The sequence below is a fragment of the Perissodus microlepis genome, chromosome 9 (assembly GCF_051167445.1).
Source record: "Perissodus microlepis isolate ML-2025 ecotype Zambia chromosome 9, ASM5116744v1, whole genome shotgun sequence".
Classification (NCBI taxonomy): Eukaryota; Metazoa; Chordata; class Actinopteri; order Cichliformes; family Cichlidae; genus Perissodus; species Perissodus microlepis.
This window is the reverse complement of record NC_140469.1, coordinates 13,346,205-13,368,271: the sequence shown is the minus strand read 5'-3', so window position 1 is coordinate 13,368,271 and position 22,067 is coordinate 13,346,205. Positions and strand designations below refer to the sequence as shown.

General features: G+C 40.1%; 4 protein-coding genes across 7 annotated transcripts in view; 1 reads left to right on the top strand and 3 right to left on the bottom strand.

The window, feature by feature from the left end:
* tpk1 (thiamin pyrophosphokinase 1) overlaps positions 1-7,713 on the top strand; it is an 80,954-nt gene extending 73,241 nt beyond the window's left edge. For both annotated transcript variants that reach the window (XM_084939104.1, XM_084939105.1), the window contains exon 9: positions 6,616-7,713. In XM_084939104.1, the coding sequence (XP_084795230.1) occupies positions 6,616-6,761 (146 nt within the window). In that variant the 3' untranslated portion in view covers positions 6,762-7,713. The remainder of the gene's footprint in view (positions 1-6,615) is intronic.
* On the bottom strand, positions 7,342-9,136 carry sec61g (SEC61 translocon subunit gamma). 2 transcript variants are annotated; one of them, XM_084939106.1, is made up of 4 exons: positions 9,021-9,136; positions 8,534-8,637; positions 8,245-8,347; positions 7,342-7,514 (listed from the first exon to the last, which is right to left on the bottom strand). In XM_084939106.1, the coding sequence occupies exons 2-4, from the start codon at positions 8,625-8,627 to the stop codon at positions 7,505-7,507; spliced, it is 207 nt and encodes a 68-aa protein (XP_084795232.1). In that variant the 5' UTR covers positions 8,628-8,637; positions 9,021-9,136; the 3' UTR covers positions 7,342-7,504. The 2 variants fall into 2 exon arrangements, with proteins under 2 accessions (XP_084795232.1, XP_084795234.1); XM_084939108.1 differs by lacking the exon at positions 7,342-7,514 and having other exon boundaries at positions 8,241-8,347.
* Positions 9,137-9,316: 180 nt separating this feature from the next.
* Positions 9,317-16,135, bottom strand: LOC146380186 (retinol dehydrogenase 12). 2 transcript variants are annotated; one of them, XM_084939101.1, is made up of 7 exons: positions 16,001-16,135; positions 15,476-15,591; positions 13,224-13,379; positions 12,830-12,955; positions 11,458-11,667; positions 10,629-10,821; positions 9,317-10,445 (listed from the first exon to the last, which is right to left on the bottom strand). In XM_084939101.1, exons 1-7 carry the CDS (start codon positions 16,009-16,011, stop codon positions 10,343-10,345), a joined length of 915 nt encoding a protein of 304 aa, XP_084795227.1. In that variant the 5' UTR covers positions 16,012-16,135; the 3' UTR covers positions 9,317-10,342. The 2 variants fall into 2 exon arrangements, with proteins under 2 accessions (XP_084795227.1, XP_084795228.1); XM_084939102.1 differs by having other exon boundaries at positions 12,830-12,934; positions 16,001-16,131.
* Positions 16,136-16,366: 231 nt separating this feature from the next.
* On the bottom strand, positions 16,367-22,015 carry LOC146380185 (retinol dehydrogenase 12). The gene is made up of 7 exons (XM_084939103.1): positions 21,761-22,015; positions 19,130-19,245; positions 18,586-18,741; positions 18,378-18,482; positions 17,992-18,201; positions 17,392-17,584; positions 16,367-16,636 (listed from the first exon to the last, which is right to left on the bottom strand). Exons 1-7 carry the CDS (start codon positions 21,829-21,831, stop codon positions 16,534-16,536), a joined length of 954 nt encoding a protein of 317 aa, XP_084795229.1. The 5' UTR covers positions 21,832-22,015; the 3' UTR covers positions 16,367-16,533.
* Positions 22,016-22,067: the final 52 nt, after the last annotated feature.

Sequence of the window (22,067 nt, the reverse complement as noted above, 5' to 3'; positions counted from 1 at the left end):
CCAAGGAGCCTCTTGCAATTTTTACCCCTCAGCCATAAAAGCCTGATGGGGTGTTGCCATCACCCTGCCGGGCAGGCTGGCAGGATGGACACCCAAATTTGAACTTGATAACTCGAGAATGAGGCAGTGTAGAATTTTGAAATTCATGCCATAGGTTGTATCTACTGAAAATCTCAAATGAGTTTGAGTCTCAGTGACCTCAAAATCAAGGTCAAGGTCAGAGGTCAAATTTTCTGAAAATCTTGGTAATGCAATAACTGAAGAAGGAAGTCACCTAGGACTTTCAGATTCTTACCATCTGCTAAAAATCTCAGATGAGTTCCAGTGACTTTGACCTCAAGACACATCAATCCAAATGTAAATCCAATCCATCCGTCAATTGTGTACCTCCATTATGAGGTCTGGAGAGGAGGTACAACTTTGTCTACAGCTATTTCTAAAACATGGTGGGGGCTCTGTCATGGTTTTTCAGCTCAATTTCATCCAGTGGTGTTGGAGATCTAATCCAAATTGCTGGGGTCACGAACCCAAAAAAGTACCCTCCGATTTTTTTAATCAACCATGCAGGCCCATCTGAAGAGTGACTGACAACAGCTTCATTTTTCAGCACGGCAATGATCCTAAACACACTACCAATGAAATAAAAGTATACCTGGATAGAAAAAATCAGGGGAACATTATCATGTCATGGATTTGCTTCCATAGAGCCTGAACCTCAATATCTTGACAGAGATCAGAACAAAAGGCAGCTAACATCCAAAGAAAAGCTTTGAATTTCCTTTAAGAAGCCTTGAGAAATATTCTTGAGGACTAATTAAAGAAACTACAAGAAAGCTTCAATACTACGGTTCAACCTGTGTTGAAGAATAAAGGTGGTCATAGCAGATATTTTCTAAAAAGCTTATATTAATGTATCTATCTCTTTGGTTTCACCTTAAACAGGTAAAGCATCTTCACAGTCAAATGCAATGACATATTGTATGATGCTGTTCTCAGTGTGGTGAGTGAGCTGCAGCATTGTGTGAAACGCGGTCATACATTGTCCTCATTTTAGTAATTTGGACAGCTCAGTATCGGGTAAACATAATTTATACAAAATGACTTTCTCTCGCGCCGTGAAGCGCGATGAAATTTGATAGCACACTGTTCTGAGGGAGTGGAGGATCTACCCCCCCGAGAGAATGACTTTAATTTGCCTCACGCTGACATTTCATGTTAAAAAGGGGACACCCGTGCATCGCTAAATGCATTTATACGTAATGCGTTCCATTTTTTCTGCCAGTGACAAATTCTGCTCTTTATCATGAGCGATTAGCAAAATGATCATGAATAAACACAATCATTAATGATAAGACTCACCCTCACACTGATCAGCATCTCCGTTGTTCAAAATGATGATGAAGTGTTTTCTTTCCTGCTCACAATGACTGAAAATTAAAAATGATTTCTAACAAGCGCTGCACCTGCAGTAAAAAGACTCAAATTTGACTATAATCTTTTAGTTTTTACATAAATTTCAGCTTTAGATAGAGGGCGGTAACCTTGACCACTGCGCTGTCTGTGGTTAGTTTGCATCAAACGTAATTCGTTTCCACATTTTACCATTTATAAGCCTGTTTTATAGAAAAGACTACAGAGAAGAAAAAAATATATAAACCAGCAACAGTCTCTCCTCTCACTCCCTCTATCGCTCTCAAAAATGGCCCCCAAACACAAAAATGGCCCCAGAAACGTCTGGGAATCTCTCCTCTCCTCTCGCCCAGCCTCTCTCTAAGGCAATTTGTTGTGTAAATACGGTCTACTTACAGCTGACGGGTCCTTTCAGCTGTGGCGCTGGAAATGCAATTACAGGCAGCAAACATCTCCATTGTTATCACTGGAGGATGCAACGCTCATTTCGGTCCCCTCTGCAAAGGGGGCCGTTATTGATCGGTATCAGCTTTGAGGAGGGGATTACTAATGAAGCCATCTGAAAGCTTTTTGTGCTCAGTAAAGTTTGCACGCGCATAAGAGTATCTGTAAGTGTGTGTATGTGTGTAGGTCTGTGAATGGATGTGTGTAGGAGACACAAACATAGATAATGTGTGTCAGTAGATGTAGGTGCCACTCTGACATCCTGTTGGTAATAACTCCTAATTCTTCCTCGTGTGGTGCTCTGGTGCCTCTGGTGGTACTTTTCTTAATTACTTCCACGATTATTTCCCCCAGAAAAACACTTCACATTGACTGTAGTCTAATGGCAGTGCGCTGAGGTAGAAATATTGTGATAATTGCATATTTGTAAAGCTTTGGAAGCCTGTTTTTGAGCAGTGCCTCATGTCATTTTTATTTATCAAAGTGTTGGCATATTTCATAGATGTAGTGCACATTTTTTTGCAGCCTTACGCCAAAGTTTTAGAGAAAGCCATAGAGCCCCTAAAAACTTGCCCTTTTTTTTACATTATGTAATAAACAAATTCAAATTTCAAATATTTTATAAAAACATCCCAAGAAAACTGTTCCCTCTTGGGGAGTAACCCCCGTATTCATTTACTGTCACAGCGCTGTTAATGCCTTTTATGCTCAGTGAAGTTCACATGAGCATAAGTGTGTCTGTAAGTAAGTGTGTGTGGGTGTAGGTCTGTAAATGGATGTGTGTTGGAGAGACAAACAGAGATAATGTGTGTCAGTAGATGCAGGTGCCACTCTGACATCCTGTTTGGTAATGACTCCTAATTCTTGTGGTGCTCTGCTGCCTCTAGTGGTACTTTTAAGAACAGCTCCCACTTCTATTTACAACAGAAAAAGGCTTCACAGTGACTGTAGTTTAATGGCAGTATGCAGAGGTAGGTGTTTTATGATCATTGCATTTGGATGATGATTGATAATTATGATAATTGGCCTTGGAACCCTGTTGGGTTAAGGCTATTTTTAGCAATGCCTCAGGCCATTACGATTTATCAAAGTTCAAATCAAATCACTTTTATTGTCACATCACATTACCGGTACACTGGTATGAATCTTGTTTCACTGATTTAGTGCACACTTTTTGTAACCCTGCTCCAAAATTTACTCAAAGCCTTGAGGCCTCAAACATTTAGATGTAAACATTCCATATTCTTGTACATAATGTAATAAATAAACAAGATAGTTAGAGAAATCTGAAATGTAAAGTAAGAGAACTGTTCCTCCCGTGGCAGTAACCCCCCTCATGCGCATTAATAAGAATGTGAGAAAAGTATTTTTAAAGCCTTTTGATTTCACGTTTTTAAGAGAGTCCAGAACTCATAATCCGATAGTATCTGCCTTGACTTCACCCTCTTTTCCCAGTTGCTAAGAACATGGTGGAAACACATTATCCTACAGAGAGAAACCTTAAAGCCGGCACTTAAACGCAGTCAGACATTGTTCTCGTACACCCAGGGTATAGCGAGCCTGACTCTGTGCTCGCTCAATTATTAAGTAACGCAACTTCACATACAACTCATTTCCCCACCACCCTTATTCTGAGTCAAGCTGCTCTAATACCATGCTTGTTTGGCAGTCTTTGAAGCAGAATAGGATTTTTCTTTGTCCCTGTTTGATGTGCGTGCAGGCGCCTGTGAACAAATGATTTGCTTCATTCTCTGCTGGCTTTGTTCTTTTGTGTTCTTTTTTTTTTTACCCTTGTGTGATGTGATTGCACCAAAACCATTTTTGCATATTTATAAAATTCTTAATATCTAATGCTATTCACATTTTGCATCTTCACATGTGTGCCAAGGCAATGCAAGGTGGTGCTTTGAGGTTACTACTGTGCAATAGTAGTATGACTAATGCGTGCGTGTGCGTGTATATATATACACATAAAATATAAAGCTACTTCACATTTATAAGATTCCAAATATGCACGTCTAAGTGTCGACCATTAAAGACGTATCAAAATGCAAAAAGCCTCAAAAAAAGAAAAAGAAAAAGCCCAGATTATATAAGATATTTTTGCACTAATGATGCATAGTAGTTGTCCTGGCACCCAATTTACCGAGGCTGGAGGAAAAATGTCCCTTAAAATATTCAGAGACTTGCAGCCTAATGATTAATTTAGACTTTTGCTAAAGTTATGCTTTTGAAATATGATTCGGTTTATTAAAACTAACTATATTCTGTTTATGTAAGAAACACGACACGCACATATTTTTTTTAAAAGTTAATGACGTACGATGTTTTTGTTCTTTGCTTTGCATGACTGCACACTTGATTTCATACATTATTAACTATATTCTGTTAAGATTTTACATATAAAGATGTAGTACTCGGCTCTACCCACCTGTGTACAAAACAGCTTTTTGCTGTTGCAAGCTCTGGGGGGAAGCATGTGCTCTTTGAACACTTTATTAGGAGCACCATGCTACATACTGAGCAGGACCGCCCTTTGCTGTGCAGCTTCTACAAAACGTTAACATTATTGCATCAGTTAATGTCTGCAGAATGTTTTATTTCTTATTTTTTTTGTAGCTGCACTTTAATCGTGCAAATCATCCACTCTTCCACGTTCCAGATGTTTGATGTTGGATCCAGATGTTAGCCTCTGTGGCCATTTGCTTTAGGATACGGAGCATTATCATCCTGAAAGTAGCCATTAGACAATAGGTTGTAAATTGTGGGTGTAAAGGGATAGACTGCACTTAGCCAGCTGCAGTGGTGTGGAATTTAATCCTTGATTGACTGGTGTTGCCATGAAAACATTCCCACACCATTACAGCTCCACCACCAGCCTGGACTGTTGACACAGGGCACTTTGGTGCTGATGTGAATTTCTGACCCTACCATCTGCGTCACTCTGCAGGCTGTGTTTTTCTGTTCTTCGGTTTCTTGTGAGCTTGTGCCAGCTGCCGCTCCATATTTCTATTTATGTGCGCTCCCGCTGTTGCAGCTCACCCGCTTCGAGGTTGGATGTTTGTGAACTCTGAGATCCTTTTTGTGCTCACAATAGTCATAAAGATTTGTTATCTGAGTTACCTCAGCCCATCTGTCAGCTCCAACCAGTCTGACCATTCTCCTTTGACCTTTCATCAACAAGACATTTTCTTCAGCAAAACTATTGCTCACTGGATGTTACTTTTTTTTGTCGTGGTTTCATACTTTTCACACAGGAAATTATCCAGCAAAGATCTGACACAGGACCTGAAAGACCCATCAGGACCTTCTACTGTTTGTCGAAAACATCATTAGACATGGTCTCAGTGGAAGGGTGGCTGTCAAGAAGCCATTCTTAATTAATTGAAACACAGAGAGAAGGCTGAGGTATGCCAAATTACACAAGAATTGGACTGAAAATCATGGCAACAGGTCCAAATTTGATGATTTGTTTGGCTCAAATCATTGGCAGCATGTGGAGGTCGTCACGAGAGAGGTGAACAGTGAGTGTTTACGGCCATCAGTAAAACACAGAGGCAGCATTGTCATGGTTTGGTGCTGCATTTCATACAGTGGTGTTGGAGATCTTGTTAAAACTGATGGAGTTAACACACCATTCAGTACCATTTGAAAAGTATCTGCTTCATTTTTCAGCATAATAATGTTGAAAAAATGACAATCCCGAACCAACCTGGAGAGAAAAACACAGTGGACCGCTATCACTGATTAAATGGCCTCCTCAGAGCCCAGGCCGCAAAATGTTTGAAGCACTGTGGGATCATCTCCACAGAAAAATAAACAAAAGTCAGCCAACATCCAAGGAAGAGCTTCCAATGCCATTTAAGAAGCCTGGAGAACTATTCCTAAAGACTACGTAAACAAAGCAAGAAAGGTGGTCCTAGCAGATGGTGACTTTGAAGCTTGACAGAATTAAACACTCTGTTATTGCCTTATGTATTGTATTTCCATCTATGTTTGTCATGTTTCAGTAAATTACTGTATGTATTATTTTAAAGCAAAATATAAAGATGTTAAAAGCTGTATTATGTTCTTAACAATGTGATTGGTTTTGCACCAGTCCTCTTCATACCCTCCTTTGTTCTTAAGATCAGGTCTAAAGCTTAGTGGGAGTCGGTGTAAGGAGGCTAAAATGAATTTAGTTCTCTACAGCAAAAGGCTAAATAAGTTCCCAATAAAGGACCAGCAGATGGCAAAATTTGTCTTACAGTGGATATACTCAGCATGGATACTACTGAGTTTTCTAGTTTGACCACTTGAGGACACTGTTGGACAACTGCTTTAGTCAAATCATTTGTAGTTTTTGGGAAAGTACTGAAGGCTTGTTGTGTATAAAATCACAAAACAAAAGAAAATGTGGTATGTGACTTGTATACCCTAGTGGTTACCTTCCCTGCTACTGGCAATTAAAATGAGGACATAACTGTAATGACTGTGATTACTTCAGTAATCACAAAGTAGGAATATTCAAGACCCTTTGTGGATTTGGCTGTAAAACCACGTGTGGCCTCACACGGCTTTATACAATCCAAAGTCATGTGGACCACCCTGCCTCACAATTGTTATCCAAGACCATGTTGATCCAGACCACTTCTCAAAAAGAAAAAAAAACACTCTGGCATGCAACAATATAATGAACAGCCAAAGAGCATTAAGTGTGGTGTCACTTGGTCTGCCATTAGTATTGTGTGTAATTGTTATATTTCTGTCTCCTCTGTCCAGATAATGAGGTCCTGCAGTTTGGCAAGCTAGTAAGCACCTCCAACACTTATGAGCCCACTGACCCCGGAAAGCCCAGGAAGGCCGTAACCGTGACCACAGACCAGCCTCTTCTTTGGAGCATGGGCATCGATAAAAACGGGGAATGACAAAGAAGAGAAATCCTTCTTAATGGAAGTGAAAAATGTGGAATTGTGACCTAGTTTCTCCAGATCAGCTACAGGAAAAAAATCTCAGGTTTTACACTTACATTTGAACAGGCTTTTTAATTTTTGTTCGCTCAGATATAAATGAAAAATCTAATGCTGAAAAGCTAATTTCTTTGCCGTAACCATGGTGACCACTGTGTTTTGAATAACATACTCAAACCACAATAGTCATGAATGCCAAATTACTACTCTGATGGTAACGTGAAGTGGCACTATACAGTTAAACTCTATTCCTACCTTGAGCTTCTACACTGTAGTGTTAAATTCAAAATGAACAATTCTGTTTTAATATCTGCACATTAGTGCCTACGTGTCCAGATATCCACTATGCATAGCAGCATCCTGCGTGTGCCTTTGAGGTCAAGACGATGGGCCTGCCTTCTGTGGCTGTTAGCAATATCTATTGATTAAATCGAATTGAGAACGCCTAATTAAAAGTGCCTTTTGATGGCAGATTTACAGAAGGTAAAAACCAAGCTACTGTAAAAAGGTGCTGTGTTGATAGAGTAGACGGGACATATCAGATTTCCAATTATTTTTATTTACACAGTGACATATAAATGTTGAGCACAGAATGTAAAAATGCCATCCCGACAATCCCCCCTCCCCCCCCAATCACACCAGCTGTTAACACTGCACCACCATCTCCTGTCTCCACGAGATGAAGTCTGATTGATCAGGACCTAACCGCCACTAGAAGGAAAAACAGAGAAGGGGATGTTAAGTTGGACAACACGAATGCACATTTTTTTTTCCACATATTCTCACTTTTTATAACAGCCTAAGCCGTATTATTATGCGGTCTTCTACTGTACACAAACAATTGCCAACGGTACCGGTGTGACTTTTTAAATCCTGTGTTTTGTGTAATAAAAATGACTAATCACTGGAAGAGTTTGTGTCATTTTATCATCCACTTAATGAAATTTATATACAAGAGAAACTTGATCAGAGACTTAAATAAAAGATGCAATCATGTTAAATTTGTCTGTTGAAATATAGTATTAGTAGCAGCTATAACATGACTGTAACAATTAATGGTAGAGCCATAGTGATTCACAAGATTCAAGGGTGATGGCAGAAATTCTGGATCAAAGTGCAGTATTTTTTCAATATAAAATTAAGACATTACAGGAGTTTTTAAATAAAAATACATATATATTGTACTGAGTAAAATTGGGGATGAACTTAGATAACAACGAGAAGTGGGTCTGGATCAGTAAGTTACCCTCTTTGTCTGTAGAGTCATCACTGACTTCAATTTTGAATGACCAGCCCTACTCAGATTGAGAGGAATACAGAGGAACACCCTAACCCCCCACATTATCAGTGAGCCAGATTAGAGCACGTTTTAAACGATGTTATCTAAAAGTTGTTCGAAGACAGTCTGCCTGATGCTGTTTATCATAAATTGTTTACTTACACAATGATGTTGTTGATGGGGATGTGAATGAGCTTGACAAAGAAACCAATGAATCCCATGATGGCAAACCCAATCGCTGTGGCCATTGCAATCTTCTGAAATTCTGGGTGAGGGCAAAAATAATCATTGTTAAAAATACTGGAAATAATACAATGTCTCTATTAAAGAAAAAGATCATAATAATTGAGCTCTTTGGATCCGGAATTTGCTAGTCAATTGGTTCAAATTTATATATTCGTTTTCAGCAAACAAAGGCTAGCCGATATAAATAAAAAGAAACAACACCCACCTTTTCTGTCGGGTTTTGTGCACCTCTTAACGAGCCTGATGGAGTCTTTCACGAACTGCCGGCCGGGCTCAACAAACTGCATAACCTGATCCATGGTGCTTAGTCTGAAGATAGAAACAACACAAGTCAACATTAAAGCTGGGACTGGTTTCAGTGCTGACGTTGACTTAAGCTGGCCGAGCTTTAACAACTTTGTCATTATAAATATACTGTACATATTCTCATTTTCTAAGAAATAAACAAAAAGTACGATAAAAACAAGTATACGAAGCTGATTTTAAGTCAGTTATGTTACGTTAATTTAATTAAAACTCGACCTTAGCTAACGTTATCCTAAGACATGCTAACTATTATGGCGACGTAGCGTTATGTTGGCAATAAACCTCGACATGTAAAATAAAATCAAAAGGTTCCAACCCAACTATAGTTGGCTACATTTATCTGATGAAAAATACACATGTGTATTTAAAAGCGGCCGTTACCTTACCTATTTCCTACGTGATGTTTAGTAAGAAAGTCAGAGAAGTGAGAGCCACGTAGCTACGACACAGATCACCCCCTTGTACAGAAAGAGCTGACGTAGACTTTAGGAGCGCATGCGTATTGTATTCTATGCGCTGTTATCATTCTCTGCACCGCCCCCTGCAGGCGGGGAGGTGTTCTTAACGATTACACTTTCTGGAGTTGACAGGCAGAAGGAAGAGAGGAAGACCTCAAAGAAGATCCATGAATGTAATGGAGCTGGCTATGAAGAGGATTGGTGTGATACTGTAAGATCATATATCCCATCGAAGTTGTGCTTTATTGACATATTTGGGCAAGCAAACATTTGCAGCCATCATCCCAGAAACGCATTAATAGCAGACTGAAAAATGAAAAACAATCAAGATAATAAACAAGTCTTTAGTCGAGGACTAGAATTAGGTATAGGAAAACGAGTTTATCCCCTTTAATAAAGATGAAACACTCTAGCAGACAGCAAACTGGCAATGGTTTAGTCATTTTCACAATTAAAATAAATAAGAAAACTAAATAGTTACAAAGGAATGTAGGGCCCCTAAATTTATCATATATTTAAATCCATAAAATTACAATCAGGGGTTCTAGATCTTTTTTTTTTCAGAGACTGTATATCTAAATCAGAATGCACACATTGTTCAGACAGATTACTGGTCATGGGCTTATCTTATTCCACATTCCTTAGGCACTAAATCCTCCCTCATGTGATGTAGATTAAGATGTGGTTTCTAAACAGCATTCTGGCGTTTGCTTTTGTAATGACTTTTCTTTCTTTTCTTCATTATACTTCGTGTACTCATCTCAGTGTCATAGTGTCAAAGCACACGTCACATCACATAACGTGTCTATAGGTTACAAACGAGCAAAATTTTGCAATGTAGTTGTTACTCTTACATGCTGACACTTACAACCATATGTGTCCATGCTGTAAATAGTTCTTTCTACTGTTAGGAGGAAAGGTAGAACTGCAAGCATTTATAATGATCTGAGTTTTACTGATCAGAACCAGATCCACACTTTGCTCTATCTCGCTGTTCAAGACTGGAATGAACAAGATATGCCCTCACAGAAATAAGCATCATGCACTTTTTAATAACACTTTTCCCCACCAAAACATACAATGTACAGCTTTTTTAGATCATTTACAAAATAAAATGGTCTTTGGAGCAATCCTGTTACTTTTTTTTAAAACAGTAACATCAATACATGTATAAAAGTGCTTAGCAGTGCTGTTTAAAGTATGATGTTTTCACACACAGTGTCTTCACTGCACAGGTGTTTTAATCCCATTCACTGCCAGGTGATGCCGAGCATGTTACAGCTGACTTCCCACAGTTTCTGCGCCAAGTCATCATCAGAGGCGGTTCTTGAGCACCTTGCAGGGGCGCAGTCACTGCACACACAAAGAAACAGAAAATGAGAATTTTTGCACTGCATTTATGTAACTTATAAAAAATGGGGAAAAAACATTACATCAAGTGTAACTTTTTCTTTATCACTAGGTAGAAACACTGGGCACGGTAACACCAGCACTCTAAAAGCTCTTGCTGTTAACTGAAATACTGGGTCTGTGTACCTGAAGTACCCTCCACTCAGGCTCTCTAGACCTGGCTCTGCAGCACAGTAAATGGTAGTCTGCGCTCCCTCCACTGTGGTCTTGGTGAAAACCTTGAAGATCTTCACCGCCACTTGGATACATTGGTGCTGGTGCCTCCACAGGTCAGACTGAACCACCCCTGGGTGCAGAGAGAAGACGCTCACCCCTGTACCTGCAACACAAATGCAAGCACATACAAATGCTGCCAAATAACATGTGCTAACAATTGTCACCTGCTATTTATATGTGCATGTTGGGATTTTAAGCGAGGTTTGTAACATTTCTTTTTTTTTTCAACCAGTCCCTACAGTGAATATAGTTTTTTCTTTTTAATGAAAAAAACAACAGACAAGTTAGCCTTTGTTAAAACACCTTCAGTTTATTTCTGAGTTAATGGACTGAGCTCTACTCCTGGAGGATTAAAGAGAGCATTCAAGTGGAAGTGGGACTCAAATGTAACTGTTGGCAGATGGGTAGGTACGAAGGCAGACAGGTACTGACATAGGCAAGTATTTCTGCAAGTTATTCAGGGTGACGTTAATAGAAAGTTTAAGCTTGTTGCTGCCAGACTGTTGTTATGTAAAAATGTAAAAAAAAAAAATCTACTTCCTTGACTCAACAGCACAACTTCATCCCATTAGTCAGATTCCATGACTCTGAGTCTCTCAGCAAAACCCGCCTACACGATGTCTGCACATGCTCCACTTTTACACATTTCTGTGGCCATATCATGGCTGCCAGATACCCATGTGTTATAGCCTTCATTCCTCATGATGCACATTTGGATATTCATTTTCTAAAAGCTCACCTTGCAACCTTTTTGCGAGTGAGCGTGCAAAGAGGACGTTAGCCAGTTTGCTCTGTCCGTAGGCCTTCATGGCATCGTAACTCTTCTCACTGTTGATATCATCCAGTCGAAGCCCAGTCCAGGTATGGGCCACTGATGCCACCACGACGATACGGGCCGGAGCAGAACGCTTGATGAAGTCCAAGAGTAAGTAAGTCAGCAGGACGTGACCTGATGAAAACAATTAGAACACCTTTTCTTCTTAATTTATTAACAAAGCAAACCCAGGAATTAATGTGTAGTGTATGTATAATAACCCTTTTAATAAATATAATTAATTTTACTATTTTGCAAAAAAGACACATAAGGAAACTGTACCAATCATATCAGTGACTAGCTGTGCTTCTTGTATACCTGTTGCTGGAATTTGTGTGGTTGTTTCTCATATGCAACATAAAGTAGCTCTTCCTGTGGAGTTTATAAAAAAAAGCCAGCCACCTGACTGAGAACAATCTAAAATCTGACTCCATTTAGACGACCAAACCCAACACCCTCATGCTTTCAATTTACATGGCACTCTACAACCGCAGGAGTCGCAATCTCAAGCAAATCTCGTGCTTTTTTCCTACTCCTTCTTCCTTGCTGTGAGCTTTCTGCTTCGTTAGAAGTCAGAAAGTTTACATTATCACAGGATATTATTCCTGCTGATGTGGTAAACAGTGTGTCACCCAATACAATGCATGCCAAGAAGTTTTCTTTTTCTTTTTTTGTTTGCAAAACGTTGAGGGACTCTTCTTGATCTTAATAAGAGCATTTTTCTTTACTATTTTTTCATTAATTCCCATTTTGCGTAACAATATCACTGTTTAAAAGAGCATGTGAACACATAAAGAATGTGCCAAAGTGCACAGGTTTATTTCTGGATATTTGTACATGTCTGTGTGTTTGCATATGTGTGTGGGAGACCATGCTGGAGCACAGAGTGTTCCCGCTCAGTCAGCCTGAGACAAAAATAACATGGAGGAAAACATCACCTAGGAAGAATCCATGGTCCAATAAAGGGGGAAACACCGGCAGCAGCAACTCTAGTTCATTGTCCTAGCTTGGTGAGATGTGTTATTAATGCCATATTTAAAATGACCTTTTTCACTATGAAAATACGCCTGTCACCAGGCAAACTTAGCATAAAATCAGTCAGAGGCACAATATGACTGTCAGCTGTTCACGTTAAAGTAAACTGACAAATCTAAGCAGTCAGAAAAAGTTGTAGCCAAGCAAACTGTGTAAACATATTTAATGAGTGCTTCTAAATATGAAACACGAGCCTTAATTTCAAAACAAAAAAGAGGCGTAAAAATGCAGACAGAACAATACAAAACTGAGAGTAACTTACCCAAGTGATTGACACCTAGCTGCATTTCAAACCCATCAACTGTGTTGGAATAGGGACACATCATAATGCCTGCGTTGTTTATCAGGATATTCACTTGTTTTTCCTCTGGAGAAAAAAACAAAAAAACTACACAAACTGATAAAGATTGGGTATAAAATTTCATATGTACCGAATACACTTCATATCTGATAAAACGGCTGGTTTTAAATTCAAATGCTTTTACAGTATGCCTCTAATTATCTGCAGCAGTGGCGGTGGAGGGGCTGAACAAACAGGGATTTATACATCAGCCCTGCAATTAGTGAGCCCTGTTTGCTTGAAGAGTCCATTACTCCTTAAGAGGCATACAAGTATGCTCTTGAAAGGAAAAGTGGATTTAAAAAAAAGCATATACCTTTGTTAACAACTTCAGCAAAGGCCCTGATGGACTTGGTGTCAGACAGATCAAGTTTCCTGATGACCACGTTCTCATTTCCTGTGTCTTCCAAAATGTCCGTCCGTGCCTCCTCCGCCCTCTCGAGGTCTCTGCATGCCATGATGATGCGTGCACCTAAAAAGTAAGATCCGCAGAGCACGAGCTACTGACAAATAGTATAATATAATACAGTCCCTCACTACACATCGATTTCCTCAAAGAGTATCAGTTTAGGTGAGTACAGGGACCTTAAATCACCCCAAGTTTCATTAGGAAAGACTTGACCCCCATAATATTCTTGAAAGTGTGAAATTTCACTCTGAGCTCACATCCTGTTTTTGGCAGCAAATGATTTTTATACACCCCATAACAGCCATTTTCACAGCAGTTGTATTGTACTACCCTAATACAGCGGTCTCCAACCTTTTTTGCGCCACGGACCGGTTTATGCCCGACAATATTTTCATGGACCGGCTTTTAAGGTGTTGCGGATAAATACGACAAAATAAAACTAGTACCGGTACCGAAAAAAAGAAGATTTATTCATAACACACATGAAAAGACCAAGGAAAACGGAGTAAACGACAAAAACGATAACAAAATAACGCTGAAACCCGATAAAACCCCTGAAAACTATACATTTCACACCTGAGCCTCAACTCTCGCGGCCCGGTACCAAACGACTCACGGACCGGTACCGGTCCGAGGCCCGGGGGTTGGGGACCGCTGTTCTAAGCTCTCACTCAGCATCTCATTTAGCCAACTGCTCCACTTGAACAAACACAAGACCCTCTCGATTGTGTCGTTCTCATTCGCTTCTGACACAAATTACCATGCATTCTTCTTAATGAGCACAGAAGGGGGGGTTTGAGGACACATGCACCCACCCTTTCTTTCACCCATATGCAGGCACAAATATGCACACACACATACACACACGCTCTCCTGCAAACTCAGTCATTTTCACACACTCACACATATGCAAAATAGCTGCTGCGCCCAGTAATTACAGAAGATGGAAGCCATTAACTAGTTGTAATATAGCGTCTCCATCCTATTGCTGTTCTTTGTTTCCATCCCGAGGACCAAATTATTCCCACATCAACAGGGATGCCGAGTTCACACAATTAAATAAAATAGTAAACAAACAGTGGGAGTCACGTCCAAGATCTTTCAGCAGATGATTTTTTTTCACATGCGCAAATCATCTGAGTATGTAATAAAAAGAAAAAAATGGCTTGAGTCAGTTTTGATCATAGACTGATTATTCACACTCAGTATGATATGTAATTGTAACAGCCTTTCCTGATTTCACTTCACAAACATTAAATTTCACATGGACAGCTTCCTTTGACAACTCATTACGTGGACCAAAAAGTAAAATAAATTAGTAAATGATAATAATAATAATAAAATACATTTAGATCAAAATCATAACAAACGATTGACAATGTTGAGATGCAGTGCCTGAAGGAATCGCTTCTCGTTATCAATCTTTTCAAATCCAATCATGTTGTCATCACATTGTTGCATAATCCAATTTACTGAAAGATGATGCTGTGCCTCCTTCTACTTTGTTTTAAGGCAGGGAATCTAGTTTTATTATTATTACTATGGGTTATTTTATACTGGTGCCAGTGTAAATTTAAAAAAAAAATTACATGTTGGTTGTTCTTAAACTGAGGAAGGTGTATGTGGCATGCTGTGTCCGCCATGATCCAGATGGCTGAACAAATTGAGTCTTGTATGCAGAACCAGCTTTCATATTACTCACTCTGTGTGCATGTGTGTGTGTGTGCATGTGTGTGCACGACTGCTAGATGCACTGTCTTTGTTTCATGTCTGGCCCTGCAGGGGACCCTCACAATGCTCCCTCTGTCCCTGCGACGCCTCATCTGTCTTCAATTTCTGTCAGTCGTCTGGAATCGTTGAAACATTAACCAAGATGCTCATTTAAAAAAATATGTTAAAAAACAAAACAAAACAAAACAAAAAACCCCACAAATTTTTATCTATATTTTCATTCAGATTCATGATAGACTTAGGTATGCCAAGCAAGTTGGACCTAGCCCAACACATAAGTGTTCTTAGTGCTTAAATCACGAGGACAGGGTGGGATATGCACTATAAGTCACAGCCTGCCAGTTAGTGTAAATTAAAGAGGCAGGCACAAGTCTGAAAACCTGATAGATAGAGGCAGATGGAGAAAGACCCGCAGCTGGGCACAGTACCTCTTCTTGCCAGGTCTTTGGCAGTTTCTTTGCCTATACCAGTGTTGGCTCCAGTGATGACCACTGTTTTCCCATCTAACCTCTCCTCAGAAGACCAGTGGTTACAGCACACACCCCTGAACAAGAGGCAAGTAAAAGCATTGATTATATATTTTTTCTCAAAGTTTTACAGATCTGATCTTTATTTGGACACAAAAGAGTCTATAAATCAGCACATGCTCTCATACTAACTATTCAACATCAGAGTTACACATACTGCATCTGTAACAGAGTATATTACATCAGTTGGTTTCCAGAATAATTGCGCAAGTCGTTTAAACAGATTCATGCTCAAAGCTCTTTTTTCCGTTTTCAAAATTAGCATAAAAACATCAATAAAACCACGGGGTGCGACGCAAATCACTCTGCAAAATCTGGTGACACAGTGGATAATCTTCAAATATCTCACACTGCTGGTATTATTAGAGCCAGCTACCTAACCTTTAACGGTTTCTGCAGGCTCTATTTTATGTATTTTTCTCCTACCTGCAGTACATTCTTCCTCAAAGAGCAACAGGTTTCCACCTTAGGACCTCTGCGACAATACAGCTCCTTTCTCCGCCACAACACTTTATCAGCGGGTTCCGTGCTTTTCATCTGTCAGCCACCTCTCCTCGTTTTCTTTTGCGTATAGGTGCCGGGGCCAATCAGGGGCGGGCTGACGCATAATTGATTCACAAGTTACAGGCTGTGGGAGCAGCCGGCTCTCCTGCCGCCTCCTGCTGTCGGAGAGACTCGAGTTATGGGGTTAGCTGAGGCGAGAGTGTGATAATTCACCACTGCGGTGTGTGATACCACCGAGAACGTGGAAAAGCCAAAGTTAAAACATGCCTCACTTCTTTATGTAGCAGCATGCCGGTGCTAAAATCCTAATGATGTAATAGTCTAGTAAAAATGGGAAGTCTGTTTTGTTTTTTTCACTCACAAACTGACACACAAGGACACACAGTGCTATATCAGGAATGTTTCTTTATTGGAAGCGGTTACATTTGTCTTAGCCTTCACATCAAATGTGAAGTTTATCTCCAGCGGATGCCCAACAGGTGGCAGCTCACAGCCCACAGCTTCAGGGCTGTGCCGTCATCCTGGCCGGCATTGGAGCTCTCTGCTCTGGAGCAGTTACTGTAGAGAAAGGGGTGAATGGACAATACATAACTACATCGTTTAAGTGAGCTATACATTTCCATCGCTGTAACTTAAAGTGCACTAAAACATGTGATAATTAAAATGTAACCAGCTGATAGTTAGAAGATAGTAGATAAAATAGAGACACAATTGGATAACTGTAAGGTAATATTTGGTGCATTATTACGTGTAAATTAATCAAACTCCACACTTTCTTCATTGATCATTACATTTCTAATTTATTCTTTTTTGTTACTTCAGGTAGTTACTCATTGCTTCAGGGCTGCTTCACCATCAACAGACTCGGTTTAAAATGTATCAAATGTGAGTTATAGCCATGGGTGGAGATACAGTATTTTCCGGTCGTGCTGAGCGATTTGGAGACTGAAAAACAGATAACGCTGTTCTTTCTAAGAAAGGTGCATATTATAAAATATTTATTATCTAACGAATCACTTATACAGAATGACTCATAGATCTTTAGTAATTACCCATTAATTCGTGTATTAAGAATTATTCGGATGATATCGATGAATGATATCATGATTCTTTAATCACACCTGTTTTATAGCGATTAAGCAAGTTTTTGTCTGTAATTGTAAATAGTTTGCTCAGTGGTCAAGTTTATGTCTTTTAAGGAAAATATTCCAGTTTATATTCCATCGTTTATAAATCATATAGCTTCATAGAAGCTGAGACTGGTCGTAGATTTAGTTGCGTCACAGGCAACTTCTTTTGTGTTTCACGCTGACCTGTAGTATCCTCCAGTGACCAGCTGATTCTCAGGAGTGACGGTACAGTAGATGGTGGTGTAGGCTCCCTCTGCTGGGGTCTTGATCAGAAACCCGAAGTTCTTGACTATATCCAGAAGAGGGCGCCTTATATACCTTAAGATGTCAGTGTTCACCAAGCCGGGGTCAACTGAGTAGGCCGTGATACCTAGAACTGGAGGGATTGGTATAAAATATTATTTATCCAACCTGAAATGAAGCAGATCCTTGATAACAGCTTGTAGTCACATATGAGTGGACACATCAGGAAAGTAAAACATCCAGAATATATAGTTTCACTTGATTTAGGAAAAAAAAAGGTTACAGAAAGCCTTGACTCATATCTGGGAAGAAATGACAGCATTATTAGTGAATGAGGAGTGATTTGCTGGGCAACAATTAAGTCTTTAACACAACTTATTTCCCTGTGCTCTGATGTCGCCCAGAGCGGTTGTGGTTGAAGCATGGGACTCTCACACTGTTGAGATGAGATCCATTTTCTCCTTGCATAAGGAAGGCGAGGCAGACAGGCAAAAGACGACACATAATGACTAGATAATATTTCAGTCTCTGCGTCCCTACCCTCTGTCCTTTTGGCCAGCTCTCTGGTGAATAGGACATTAGCCAGCTTGCTCTGTGCGTAGGCCCTGAAGTGATGGTAATCCTTCTCCCCTTTCAGATCATCAAAATGGATCTTGCCAAAGAAGTGAGCTGCTGATGACAGGTTGATGACCCGAGATGGGGCCGAGTGCTTCAGCAAGTCCAGCAGCAGAAAAGTCAAGAAGAAATGACCTAAATGGGTGGTAGGAGAGAAAACAGCGAGGAGTTTTAAGCCACCACTGATCACTGATCACATATTTAGCAGTAACAACAGGAGCTGACTGACAGCTCATCTGCTCTTTTGCTAAAGTCTGTTTCAATCTAACATGTTTGTCATTAACTAAACCTTGTGTGTTTTTTCCTCCTACCCAAGTGATTGACTCCAAACTGCATCTCAATTCCATCCACTGTCCTGGCAGAAGGACACACAGCCACGCCTGCATTGTTGATCAGATAGTGAAGAGCTTTCTCAGCTGTGAAAACAGGATAATTGTTACCACCATCACAGTATTTAGAAGGAAAAAAGAATGCACGCACTACTCTGAAGTCCGCGTGTGTGTTGCGTGTGCCACCCACTGTTGTAGATATTCTCGGCAAACTGGCATATTGATTTGGTGTCAGCCAGATCCAGTTGCCTGGTGACAACCTTCGCTCCCTTCACCTCCCTCACGATGTCGCAAGCAGCTTTCTCTCCCTTCGCCATGTCTCTGCACGCCAAGATCACCCGGGCGCCTACGGGAGATTAATTCCTCTTGTTTGCGTGTACATGCATGTTTGACATTTGAACAAGATAGCATGATTTCAACACATATGTCTGGGCCAGTTTGGCAGTCTTTGTGTCAAGGCAGTATGCTCTGAACTTAATCCCTCTGCCTGCCTTTGATTAACCAGTACTGATACATGAGTTCATTAGAATTATGCGTTATCATCAAATTCGACACTTTATGTTTGAGTCACCTGATTGTATTTATTATATTTGCGGGAGCGGGAAGCTTCAAGTGCACAAGTTCACAAGTACACTGAGTCACGCAGACGAGAAAGAATATGACAACAGTTGTAAAGAAATTTGTTACTCATCATTGCATTTGCTGTCTTTACATGTGCAGCGCTGTTTGCTTGCCTCTCCTAGCCAGGTCTTTAACTGTCTCTTTTCCTATTCCAGTGTTGCCCCCCGTCACTATAGCTGTCTTCCCATCTAGACGTGTATCTGAAGACCATGTGGGAATGAAGAGAGACCTGTGGAGTGAGACACATAAAGCCTTTATCTCAGATGGATGAATGAAAAGCTACCATCAGACTTTTTCCCCCCTTTCTGGTAATGATGTACAAAATCTTACCTGATTGCTTGCATTTCCAAAGTAAAATAAAACTGCGATATCCCTACCCAAAAATAGTTTTCGCTGATGTTGAAAAGTCCCAGAGATGTGGAGGCACAGGACTGAGAGAGAAAGCAAACATGACCGCCTTTTAAATGGTAAGCTGTTGTCAGAAAGAAATACCCCTCTGTTGGAACTCATCACTGGTGCTAATCAATTAAGGTGGAATTTCAAAATGTATCCAAGATAAGCGTCATATGATTGGTGATGCAATATTTGAAAGAATCAAAGAAACAGAGAAGTATTTGTTTGAGAGGTTTCAGCTCAATAATGCGTACCAAACTAAGTATTTGAACTGACTCAGCAAACTAGATTTAAGACACTGAATCTTTATTTACTGTAAAAGGAAAGTAGGCTAAACCCTTGTCAATTCTAAGAATTCTAAAAATCCCCGGTCCTTAGCATGTCTTAATATAAGGCTATTTAACGAGAACTAGCACTATCCCCTCACAGCAACAACATCCGGGGTTCGAATCCAGGCAGGACTCAGTGCAGTTTGCATTCACCGTCCAAAGACATGAATGGGGTTAGTTTAATTGGTGATTCTAAACTGGCCGTAGGTGGGATTGTGAGTGTGAACGGTTTTCCGCCTCTCTCTGTGTTATCCCTGTGACAGACACAGAAAACAGACTCATCACAACCCCAGCAGGATGCCGAGGTCCTGTGGGTGCAAAACAAGGCCAAATAATCGCTCCTCCACCACCATGCTTAACGCTTGGTATGAGGCATTTGTGCTGATATGCTGTGTTTAGTTTTCAAGAAATGTGGCATTGTGGATTAAGGCCAAACACTCTACTTTGGTTTCATCTGGCCAAAGGACATTGTTTCAGAAGTTTTGTGGTTTGTTCAGATGCAGCCGTGCCAACCTAAGCTGTTCTGCTTTGTTCTTTTTAGAGAAAAGAACGTTTGTCCTGCAACCCTTCCAAAAAAGTCATACTTTCCTTTTGAACAATAATGGCCCGATCTGAGTGCGTTTGCTCTCAGCAAGATCAGCAACTGTCTAGAATGTTTTGCAGTTGCCAATCTAGCTCACTGTGCTCAGTGATGGCCTTATAACCCTTTCCAGACTGATAGACAGCCTCTTTTAATCATTCTTAATATCTTTCCGCCTTGGCATTGTGCTTCCACACAAACAAACAGCCAAAAGCCCTGCTTTTAGAGTTGCTCGCACTTACTGTGTGATGCTGATGTATTAATTACAAGCACTTGATCAGCATCACCTGGCTGCTACTTACACTCTTAATTCCTATGGAAGCATTAAAGGGGTGTGTTTAGCGTTTCACACACTATTTCTGCATTTTGCCTTAGTTTTTGTTGACACAGCGTATGCTCATATTTGTAGTTCTTTGCGGTTGTATTTATCTGATTTTTTCACATGACTGTATGTAGCTGTATTTACCTTTTCTCTGAAAATTTTCATTTTCTGCATTAGAATTATTATTATTATTACTGTCTATTATTACTGTGTCTTAGATGTAACACATTTTTCAATTAAATTTATAAGACACTCATTAAAAAGATTCTTATGTATAAAAATGTAAAAGTCCCACACAGTTTCATTCATTCATTGTGTATTTATCAGCTACCATCTGCTGCTTCCATTCAAAGCAGTTCATCATATTTACATCCTCTCAAAAGCAAAATTATTATCTTTGAAGAAACTAGAAACTCCATCTGCTGTCAGTGCTGTAATGATCTTTTGCAAGTCTGCAGCTGGAATCCAAAACTTGCTTCCACAGGTGAGATGACTGTAATTTCAGCACATCAGCACTGTGGATTTTCTGGTGCTTTCCGCAGGTCTGCGCTGTCACCTGGTTACACCGACTGTCAGGTTATTAAACCAACAGCTGATTGGGCTTTTTCTCAGGCCTCGAAAGTGCTCCAGTATGAAAGACAAACCCTTTCTCAAGAGCCTTTTTCCTCTTTTCCAGTGATCTCGATTCCTCTTTTAAAATTGTAATCAAATAAAAAAGGTGGTACACAATAATATGTCTGTATGTCTGTTTAGAAATGCCTATACAAATGCAACAAACAGATGCATCTCGTTTCCTGTGTTGCTGAAACTGTAAACATGAACATTTATCCATGATTTGTTGTCTTGTTTATCATCTTAACCTGCACTTACCACTAGGAGGCACACTATAGCAACACAAGGTGGTTGCTACCCTACATATAAGTCAAATGAAAGGCTGTTCTCTCATACATGAAAAGAAAATAAAAAGCTGAAATCATTTAAATGTGCAGTCGGGCTCTGTGTTGGCCAGCCAGCCAGTTCTCATGTAAACCATGTGAAAGCTAGTCATAACTTCCTGTTTTCACAAACAACCATAAAATAAGCTGAGACAAAACGCACTCTTACACACATGCACACACACATACACACATATATAAACATACTCCTGCTGACCCAAACCAGGCCCAAATGAGTGCTGCCAGTTCCTCTCATGTGGTCTCTCTGTGACGCTAGCTGGTCTGACTGCTAGATTAGTTTCTCCTCACAGCTGCTTGCCATCCCCGGGCCTGATGAAAGGCTGCCTGTCTGTCAACACAGGGACAAAGGCACAGAGGCCTTGCCACATGTGTAATTAGCATTGCTTCACAAAGATTATAGATCATCTTGTGGAGATAAATGAAGCCTTGGTTGTGTTTTGTCAATCTTCCCCCCCCCCTAAAATAGGAAAG

Excerpts from the sequence above, each read along its gene's own strand:
- sec61g (XM_084939106.1), bottom strand. The coding sequence starts at position 8,627 with ATGGATCAGGTTATGCAGTTTGTTGAGCCCGGCCGGCAGTTCGTGAAA. Across the intron at positions 8,348-8,533 it reads CACAAAACCCGACAGAAAAG|AATTTCAGAAGATTGCAATG; the intron begins GTGGGTGTTGTT and ends GCCCTCACCCAG.
- LOC146380186 (XM_084939101.1), bottom strand. Across the intron at positions 12,956-13,223 it reads TGCTGAAGTTGTTAACAAAG|TTTTTTTGTTTTTTTCTCCA; the intron begins GTATATGCTTTT and ends CAGTTTGTGTAG. Across the intron at positions 10,822-11,457 it reads ACTCGCAAAAAGGTTGCAAG|GTACAGGGGTGAGCGTCTTC; the intron begins GTGAGCTTTTAG and ends TTTGTGTTGCAG.
- LOC146380185 (XM_084939103.1), bottom strand. The coding sequence starts at position 21,831 with ATGAGAGGAACTGGCAGCACTCATTTGGGCCTGGTTTGGGTCAGCAGG. Across the intron at positions 19,246-21,760 it reads ATGTTTATATATGTGTGTAT|GTCTCTCTTCATTCCCACAT; the intron begins GTGTGTGTGCAT and ends CTCACTCCACAG. Across the intron at positions 18,202-18,377 it reads GTTTGGAGTCAATCACTTGG|GTCATTTCTTCTTGACTTTT; the intron begins GTAGGAGGAAAA and ends CCACCCATTTAG.